At 42.8% G+C, this 10,522-nt stretch overlaps 1 protein-coding gene across 1 annotated transcript in view; it reads left to right on the top strand.

Annotated features, from left to right (window-relative positions):
* The first annotated feature begins 1,401 nt into the window (after nt 1–1,401).
* Nucleotides 1,402–10,522, top strand: part of hcn1 (hyperpolarization activated cyclic nucleotide-gated potassium channel 1) — a 59,172-nt gene continuing 50,051 nt past the window's right edge. The window contains exons 1-2 of the mRNA XM_031859851.1: nt 1,402–2,074; nt 8,437–8,860. Coding sequence (XP_031715711.1) covers nt 1,725–2,074; nt 8,437–8,860 — 774 coding nt within the window. The 5' untranslated portion in view covers nt 1,402–1,724. The remainder of the gene's footprint in view (nt 2,075–8,436; nt 8,861–10,522) is intronic.

The raw sequence follows: 10,522 nt of genomic DNA, 5'->3' as shown, positions 1-10,522 counted from the left end.
TAGTGGGATGTAAGTAAGTGCATTTCCTCAATAATTGTATTGAAGTACTTGTACTTTATTTGTGTATTTTCTTTTCTCGTCACATTTTTACTTCTTCTCCACTACAATTCAGAGGGAAATATTGTGCGGTTTACTGCACTGCATTTGTTTGAAGTTACAATAGTTACTTTACTTTTGTATTTGTTTATGTGAAAAGAATCCAACAAAGTGATCATGCTTTGTCATGAATAAAAGTACCCAATAAATATTTAGCTTGAAACGATAGTCGATTTATCAATGAGACGACTGAGAAATAAATCAATTTGAAAAAATGTTGATAATCATTTCAGTGACTTTTTATTCAAAATGCCAAACACTGGGGCCACTTTGGACTGTTGGTTGGATAAAAACAAGCACAGTGAAGGTGTCAAATTGGGTATTTGTGGTGGGGATTTTACTTTTGTTGAAGTTTTACAAACCAAAGAACCAATCAATAGATCAATTGAGAAAGTAATTAGGAGATTAATCAATAGTAAACCTCAATAAACGACAACAGTAAAAGCCTTTGTTTACCTTAATGCATGAGTGATGATAATAGAACGATGATATTATGATAGTAACAGTCAAAGGGGACATTTTTCTACTTTACTTTTAAGTACATTACTTATACTTTTACTTGGGGAGCATTTTGAATGCAGGTCATTAACTTGGAATTTTTAAAGTGCTATTAGCACTTTTACTTTACTTTCACTTGAATCACCTCAGTCCATTCTGACTGGTGCCCTACAGGTGACTGGGTTATCTAAACAACAGTGAGCTCAATTCATTTTTGTGTGATGTGTTGATTTAAAACAAAGTTTTGGGATGTTTTAGGAGATGTATTGAGTTTGTCATCCCTAACTCTATACAGAATTTAACTGTTTTAATTGAAATGCACCATAGATGATTCTATTTAAAGCGTGTTATCTCCTTGCCATGCACAAATGAAGTGTATAGGTTGCTTCTAAACAAACAAGTGCTTATATATATTGCAACTATATAGTCGGTGCAATGCATTCGGTGCGTTCACGCTCTAAATGTTGGATCATATCTGCAACACCTTGTAAGGTGTGACTTCCACAAGATGTTCAACTAGTTTTCTCATATCACCAAGAGGCTCCAACTATGATCCCAATCTGTTTCACCGTGTTGTCTTCTATTATCACTCCTCAGTAGGAAACAAACCTGCCGCCAGCCGAGCCACAGGAGGCACACATGCCTTGTCAAATGAATTATAAAACATATATACAACGTCTTTAATAAGTTCAAATATATGCTCTGCTCCTAAGATATGGGCTTCCTGCCGCCATGCCGGATCCTGGTGACAGGGGAGGGAAGAGGTATCATGAGCCACATTATGTAAATAAGGTGCAGGGGCATGTGCCAGTTAAACCGCAGTGCCGTGCGAAGTGAGACAGAAGCAGAGAGGCTTTGGACGGTAGAAGCCGGGGCCGTCGGTAGATGGCGGTAACCCAAGAAACCTGATCCACAGGGCTGTCGGCGACTCTGTCTCAGTTTGCAGCACTCCCACCGAAGGCAGAGGAGCTGAACAGTTTGAAGGACATAATTAAAAGCAGCAAAAGAAGAAGGGGAAAAAATACCAGGAGAGCTCACAGCGGGTCCCTCTCGAGTTTTGCGCGCAGCCCTCCCGGAGACGGAGACGGAGACGCTTTGCCACAAAGAAAAACGGGAAAACTAAAGACACCATGGAAGACAAATCGAATTCCTTCTCCAGCAACAAGGAGGAAAAGGCGGACGGGAATAATGTATTTCAGAGGCAAGACTCGATACAGAAGAACAACACGGGGAGCCAGAAGGAGCACGGCAACTCGGTGGGCTTCAAGGGGGAGCGGGAAGAGGCCATGGTCGGTTTTGACGATCTGGACGCGGAAGCCAGGCAACATGGTTTTATGCAGAGACAATTTGGGGCCATGATGCAGCCCGGAGTCAATAAGTTCTCCTTGCGTATGTTCGGCAGTCAGAAAGCCGTGGAGAAAGAGCAAGAGAGGGTTCAAACGGCCGGATACTGGATCATTCATCCATATAGCGATTTTAGGTAAGGGCTGGAAAAGACACCTGCTCACCCCCACTTCTCCTCCTCCCTTTCTTATCCACCCCTCCCGTCACCCGAGGGTCTGCAAGCTATACACTCTCACACATAACGCGCTGTCATCGGCACACGCACAGCCTGCCCCGAGGCGCATACGCTAATCTACCTCTGTATTTAGGCAACCGGGCTTTCGCTGGCTGAAGGCTTTACTGACTTAAATGTGCCCAGTGAGTGTGTGTGTTTCATTGCGGCATTTTTATTATAACAGAGAAGGACGCGTTTAGGCTACAAAGGTGTATCCGTGAGATGTCCTTGGAAAACGGACGGTGAATGTCAATTTCAAAACACACACACACACACACACACACAGACAGCCACAGACACGCGCACCTTTTCTGATTGTTTCACCATTAACTGCACATTAGCATGGTCCTCATCATTACGACATCTTCCCGTGTAGGCTATAGGGGCGACGGTACCAGGACACAACGTGACAATGCCATTGCACCATCCCGGTTGTAAACATTGTAGGCGGCGGTACCGGACGACGGGCCTGTGCAAAAAAAAAAAAAAATGCACAGAATGCGGTAAAAAATCGTGCAGCGAAACGATTTAGGAGGAAAATGGCCGTGTTTTGAATCGATCAGTCTTGCAAACATTTGACAGCACTAATGAATGAATGGGGTGTTCGTTGAGGGGGGAAATGTGGTGGAATGTGTTTGTTTCAAAGGAGCCGATCATGCCACACTTCCTCCCGTGTTGTGCACGAAATGCCACAGTGACAGGATTGTTATTTATTTCTTCTTCGGCATGTCATTCTCTCACCTGCACAAGCAGATATCATATTGTTCTAAAAAAAAGAGTGCGGCTGCAAGTGAAAACTGCATTAAAAACTGCCTGATGATAGATGCATCCCCACGTGTGATAAGTGGTGCAAATGAGTTGAGACAAACATGCTTCTAATTTGCTTTCATGTGTGTAATGTATCTGTGAGCCATTGTGAGATCAGGTACAGGCAGGACGGGTTCTCCACCGGCTGCATGTTTACAGTTCACCACTCAACCAATTAAGCATGTCATCCAGCCCCGTCTCTGCACCGGTGTCCCCTGGCACACAGCTTGATGGTGACAATCATCCCCGTTTTCCATTGAAGCTGTAGGCTACGTGACGTGTCGGGACACGTTGATCCCTCCGCTCTAACACGGAGCTGTCCGTGGTCCTGAACCCAGAGCAGGCCTGGGTATGCAGCGCCGTGCTCCGCTCTGCAGCGTTTATGCTGCTGCTCGCTCAGAGCTGCTGGAGTCTGCAAGCTGAATTCTAACCTAGACAACTGAAAGCTGCAATTGCACTTATAACTGTGTAGCTTTTACTTGATTTGTATTGGTATACACATATAACGCTAACCAGGATATCCTGCACTCACCCACACAAAGACACGGCCACATGCCCATGCGCTCACACAGATGTACAATGACGGTGGGCAAGGATTAGTAGCACAACACAACAGTCACTGAGCTTAGCAATCTCTGTAAACAATTATGTAAGGAGAACGACCCCCCCCCCCCCCTGTCTCTCTACAAGATGGCCAAAGGGTTCGTAGACCTGAACAATCCAAGTGATATGCATACCCTCCTTTCACAGTTGACAAATGCTTAGCTATCTTTGGCTGTATTTGTGATCTACTTTATGCTAAACCTTTTTGAAAGAGATGGAACATGTAGTGAAAAAGCTCCATGATGGGAAATTATGTGATTTTTGTCACTGTAGATCACATACAGTATGTATGTCAGAGCATGTTCTTAACATGAGACATATTGGGCCATCAGTGGGGGTGTTTGCTATTTAACCTCTGCTCAAGGAGATTGGCCCTTATATTCCACTAACTCAGGCTGCTGAAGGTTCCCTAAGGTTCCTTCCTCCTGACATTTTCCAAAGGGTGTTTGAAGTCCTTGTCCTCTAGCCAGTTTAATGACACAACCCCTTCTTGCCAGTGAGATTGCCTCGTGGATTGTTCTGTGAAGTTATATATCCCCAGCGCTTCAAGCTACCATGCTGGTGCATAAATGATGGAGGTGCAAGGGTACACTTTGTTTGGCAGGTCCCCTTGTACTGTAGCTTAAATGGTAATCTAGTCCTCTACTCTGGGGCTCAATTCATCCTCTTAATTATTACCAGCTGCGACAGTGTGTGGCTGGTTTTGTTTTCATCTTGTGAGTCTGTGTGTGTGTGTGTGTGTGTGTGTGATCATGGTAAAATGTGGCTCCTGTAGCAGGAATTACCACAGAGGTTTTCAGTACTTTGCCATATGTCAGATTTTGTCACCCTAATAGCCACACAGACTGTGCAAGATGCATTCACAAAACTTTACTGGTGTGTAGTTGGGAACAAAATGACGGCCAACTTTAAAGATGGTTGTAGTCTGAGCAAGGGTGCCGTAAATAGGGGGATAGTAAGTGGGGAAGCTGGTGTGATCCTGTCTGAAGTTGGTCTCTAGTTTAAGTTTGTTTATAGTTTTTTGTATATAACTCTAATATATTTCTATACTGTGGCAGAACTTTGTATGACCAAAAAGCAAACCCTGTATGGTCTTTTAATGAAACTCTTATGTAAGTAGGGTCCATGAATGGCACCACCCGTCACAGGCTGTATATCGCTTTGTGAGAGTGTTTTGAAACTCAATATCCAAGATATTCTTTGTACACAGTGGCTGCTTAAAGATTAATGGTAGATTAGTAATATTCATTATTCATAGATTTTCAGAGAGGCCTCATGCATGGCCTCATACACCTCGGGTTATGCTAAGGAGAGGCATTTGTCGTAGTTTAAAAGACTCTCAGTGATGTTTACTTTCAGAGTTTCTAAAGAGGGTGCCTGTTTGGCCAAGGCAGATGAGTGTGTTTTAGCCAAAGCATCTGATGATCATAGTTTAAAATGGCACATTGTTGTTTGTGCGCAGCATCATTTTTCTTGACAGTTAAACTTGCTATGCTACCTAGAATGTATCGTGTAGAGATACATTCGTTGTTTTTTTTCTTTTGCAACCTCTCCAGGTTATTTAAAATGACATGTTTACCTCAATTTGAGCATCCAGTGTAGCCGATTCAAACCAACATATTGGCCTCCAAGACACGGATCAATAGAAAATTATGTTTGGTCGACATTCTGTAATCACATGCTACATTTCAATAAGCTCATTGTCAGTCATATAGATGACTTTGACCTCCATCTATTTGATCTGAAGTCCCATTTTTATCATTGTATACATCAGTATACACTTTGTAGGTTCTACAGCTCCAGGCTCCTGTTTTCGGGAGGTCCATCAGGCTATAATAGCCGAGTGTCAACATTTGGCAAATAACTTATATGGCTTTCTGGTGGGTTTGTTTTGTCTTAAAGTTTTCTTTCTGTGATATATTAGGAAACACTCATTTTGTATTAGTTTCTACAGGGTGCATACATCTGGCAGAATAAACCAATATGTCTTTGCAGCATTGCTGCAGAGCCACTTTAATCAATCAGAACAGCAGCTCGTTGGGGTGTTAAAGAGCGGCTTGACAAATCGAAGAAGAACTCGGCACAACAAATGACTAGCAGCAGTGCAGGGCGCTGGGTTTATCTGGATGTTAATATGGCTGGGGCACAAAACTAAAAAGGCTAAAGGTGAGTGTACTGCGAGAGCTCTGGGTGAATGTGGATGTAAAGTAGGTGCACCAGTGGAGCTACCACACCTGAAGCAGGAGTTTGACTGGTGACTTTAGTGCATTGCCGGAGTAGGAGCTGCATTTACAGCTGGATGCACATGCTCTCAGCTACTGGTGTAACCGGGGCTGCATGCATTCTCAGAGTTGGAGCATTGAAGCAAGAGCTTTAATACAATGATGTAGCAAGAGCTGGGTGCAGTTTTCGAGCTGCCGTTGGAGCTGACACTTTGCGACTGGATCTTTAAAATGAAAGGGGGCAACTCACTTAGTATTCAAACATCTGCAGTGCTCTGTTTTTCAGGGGTTCTTCTGACTTTGTGAACAACTTTTCTCTCTGTTGCAGTACATTTTGCCATTTCCTGTTTTATAGTTTCTAATTCAAGAATTGAAACACAATGTTTTATTCATTAGATAAGTGGGTGTCTTAGAGGTCATGTGCAGTATAAATGCCACCTACACAAGTCACGAGAGAAACAGAATTATCGTCAAGATGTGGGCACCGAGTGGGTTTTTGATTATATTAATACGAGTGGAAAGAAATCATTTTCTATTATTTGAAAAAATAGCAATTTAACAGATGTTCTTGAGTGCTGTACGAATATTTCCGATTTTTCCTTTTTGAACCCTCATTTTGCATTTTTTTTTCCAACAATTAATTTGATGCTGTTTTGTTAAAACTCTTTTTTAATATGAAAAGAAAAAAACTTAGTTTTGATCAAAGTAGTACATTTTGCATTCTATCGATAAATGACTTAATTTTAGAGCTTTTATTTTTCTCTTTGTTCTCTTTTTTGACCACAGACTAATTGATGTATCTAAAGTCATTTATGTTTTCTTCAATGACCCGAAAAAAGGTCTTTATAATCACGGTTTAATCTTTTGTTTTTGATCTTTTTATGAAGCATTTGAAAAGATGAATCATAGCGGATGTCGTCACTGTAGCCTCTTATTCTTAAATATGAATAAAAAGACTAAGTCATGCCACACACACATGTACTGTATGCACATTATCCTGGCACGTCTGCTGAAGGGGTAGCAATAGACTGAAAGGTTGACAATAGTGTGTGTGTGTGTGTGTGTGTGTGTGTGTGTGTGTGTATTCGTATTCGATATGGTATGAATATATGTGTTTGTCGTAAGCTAAGGTAAACACAAATCTCATGCCCAGTGTCATTGTTGTATAAGTATGTTTCTACCAATATAACTAAAGGAATGAATAGCATCAATTAATCCAAAGTGCATCATGTTCTGTGCTTTAATGTCCCACTCAAGGTGTTGAGTCAAGGCTCTCCATATATGAAAAGTCCACTCCATAGGCCCCAGTTTAACACCAGTAAAAATACCTCCGGTGAATACAATGAACCACCTCGATGACCGCTGTTTAGTTTACGTAAAGACAATTATCAGACACATGATCTGTGGATATTTATAAGACCAAGGCCCAGTCTTAATTCATTCAAACAGATCCATTACTGGGTTCCCAGCCAGACAGGCAGCCTGCCAACCAGCCAGCGAGTCCATTTCCATCCTCAACAGCAGCAATGGATAGGCAGCAGGGCAGGGCACAGGCAGGCAGGGATGGCGTCAGTGGAGCGTTTTTAGCACGAGAGATAGGATTCCTGAAAGCATCTATTTTCATTCACGGTTGCTCGGCCTCTATCGAGGCCCAGGACACTTGGTGAAAAGAGCAGGGTGCTGATGAATCACTTCTGGCTCTGTTCGTCACAAGACAGAGGGCAGGGACATTAGGAGAGGGTCTTCTTCTAACAGGGCCCTGGATACATACAGCAAGTGTCGGCAGCACATGTCTCGATGTCCTTGAATCATAGTGAGATAGAAAATATTACATAAGAGCTTTAGGTAACAACGCAAGCACATGTAGCTGTTAAAGTGAGGACTTAAGAGCCTCTGCACAGGTACAGATCTCAGTCTTGAAGTATTTCCCACTGACTATTGTTAGTTTTGGTGATTGGTGATTATTGGTAGTAGCTGGTTCTGAAAAGGGAAGCCAATGCGTAAGCATTCTTTCTAATAGCCATCAGGGGGTGACTCCTCTGGTTGCAAAGAGAAGTCAGATTGTATAGAAGTCTATGAGAAAATGACGCTGCTTCTTTATTACCTCAGTTAACATTGTAACATGAGTTTATGGACCCAATCGCTAGTTTCAAGTGTTCTTCAAAACAGCATGATGTTAATTTAGTAAATTATGGTCCCATTCAGAGTAAAATAGACGATAAAGCAGGGTATGCTTTAGGGTGTGGCTACCTTTTGATTTACAGGTCGCTTCCAACGCGTTGTACGTTCTGGGAACTGAGCTTTCACCCTTTCACGGTGTGTTTTCAGGTCGTGAAAGTTAATTTGAACATTCGATTGCCTAAAAATGTCTTATTCACTGTTCTGCTGTCCTCCACTCGTGTCTTTCCTGTTTAAGTACTGCCTTGCAGAGCCACTGTATATCTGTGTATTCTTTTATTACTTTCACTTTGAGGCTTTCTAGACTTAGAGCCTTAATGGAGGATTTTAATGGACAAATTGGACAGCTTTATACTGTCAGACAAAGTGGAAAAGTGAATACATCAACATCTACGTGAATACACACTGTCTGCATGAACTGTCTACAACATGTTGTCTACCATGCATAACTGATTCATGTGTGTCGCTTTGCAGGTTCTACTGGGACTTGATAATGCTCATCATGATGATGGGGAATCTAATCATCATTCCTGTGGGAATAACCTTCTTCTCAGAGCAGACTACCACCACCTGGCTGGTCTTCAATGTGGCCTCGGACACCATCTTCCTGGTGGACCTGGTCATGAACTTCAGAACCGGGATCGTCAACGAGGAGAGCTCCGAGATCATCCTCGACCCCAAGATCATCAAGATGAATTACCTGAAGAGCTGGTTCGTGGTGGACTTCCTCTCCTCCATTCCAGTGGATTATATCTTTTTAATAGTGGAGAAAGGCTTTGACTCGGAGGTATATAAAACAGCTCGTGCCCTGCGAATCGTCCGTTTCACCAAGATCCTCAGTCTTCTGCGTCTGTTGAGACTGTCCCGACTCATCAGATACATACATCAGTGGGAGGAGGTGCGTATGTGGATGTTTGTCATGTGTACATCAGTAATTATGGTGGTTCTCTGGCAGGGTTCTTTATCCAACAGCACGTTAACAACCTTGAAAGATTAGCGCTCAGATTTAATTGTGCACGTTAAACAGTAATACATGCTGTCAATCACCACTGGTCAGATGGCTCATCCATGGGAGTGTTAATGTCAGTTTTTAGCTTATTGAAAGGTAAAGTATATTAGAGGGTCAATGAACTTCTCTCTTCATGTTTTGTTGGTGTGGTTTTTGCTAGATGACCCAGGTGGATTTTGTGTGAACAATCACAAGGTTAGACCCCGCTGGACATAATGGAGAGTGACACGTTATTACCCTCCATCGAGTCATCGCACTCCCTGACTCAGACTGTTTAAACAAGCTCTGGTCTTCTCCGTCTCCTGGTAATCATTTCACTACACAACGAAAGATCGTGCTGCTCCATATCATGACCGAACCAGTCCGGCAGATGAATACATTTTTAGACATCATGGCCAAAAAGCACCGACATTATGTTTGATTTGAAATGTAGTTTTACATATGATGTAAGTGGCTGACTATTTAAAATGAGCCCGCCGCTCTGTCTCACCTCGTCCTCAACGTCCTTGCCCCACAGCGCCCTTGCCCCTCCCGTATTGTCTGACTCCCCTGTTGTTATCGCTGCCGTTATCCATGCTGTTTGTTACTCTGGGTGAAGCAAATTGTGTCATTGTCAGAGCTCAATCTGAGCTTGCATTCACCCACACACACACACACACACACACTGTATAGTTCAATGACATATCAGTAACAATGGCAGTGAGGAAATCGATTATTTACTAGATGCATTTGGCAAACATAGGCTTTCACAAGCACACTATCAGCGAAAGCCATGAACAGGATCAGACCTCAGCATAAATAGTACAGCCGATTCCCAGCCAACCATGCTATGGATCAGTGCACATTTATGGAGCAGGGAAAGAGCATCCTCTTGGTTGTGTACCAATAACGGCAGGATACTTTTACAGTGTTTATGGTAGCTTATATTTTTCTGTCAGGGTATGTTTTAAACTCAGTTATATTACCCCTCACTGCATAATGTGGCGCTTGAAAAACATAAGCATTATTCATGCTTCAGCGAAGCATTATTCCAGCTCCAAATGTGGATTTACTCCTAAACACACGCACAATCACGAACCATATTCTGAAAGTGAGCACCATATGGATTGCAGTTGCAGGGTGTTATCTTGGCATGCACACTATGTGGGAAGTTGATTATGAATTTTCAGATGGGGGGGCCGTGCTGTATATGATGTATATTAGTTTGCAGAGCTGCATGCAGTGGGAGGATGAGATGGTATGGGACAGATTAAAAAAAAAAAACGCATATAGACGGTGCCGCAAGGTTAATGAAAATCTGCAGTGAGCATGCAGGGAGGCAGGGCAGTGCAGTATATAGGGATGTGTCATACTGCTCGGATAAAACGGCAGAGCTCACAGCCCCGCACTCTCACTTGGTCTCTCTCATGCTCACCCGGCCATTCCTCTTTTGTCTCAAATTGTCTTTCTGCTTATCAAACTCTGCCTGCCTATTTCTTCCTCTCTGGTTCTCCCCTCTCTCCCTCTCTCTCTCTCTCTCTCTCTCTCTCTCTCTCTCTCTCTCTCTCTCTC

The sequence above is a fragment of the Anarrhichthys ocellatus genome, unplaced genomic scaffold, assembly GCF_004355925.1.
Source record: "Anarrhichthys ocellatus isolate YVR2014 unplaced genomic scaffold, GSC_Weel_1.0 scaffold23, whole genome shotgun sequence".
In the NCBI taxonomy this organism is placed as follows: domain Eukaryota; kingdom Metazoa; phylum Chordata; class Actinopteri; order Perciformes; family Anarhichadidae; genus Anarrhichthys; species Anarrhichthys ocellatus.
The sequence above is the reverse complement of the archived record's forward strand: the minus strand, read 5'-3'. Positions and strand labels throughout refer to the sequence as shown.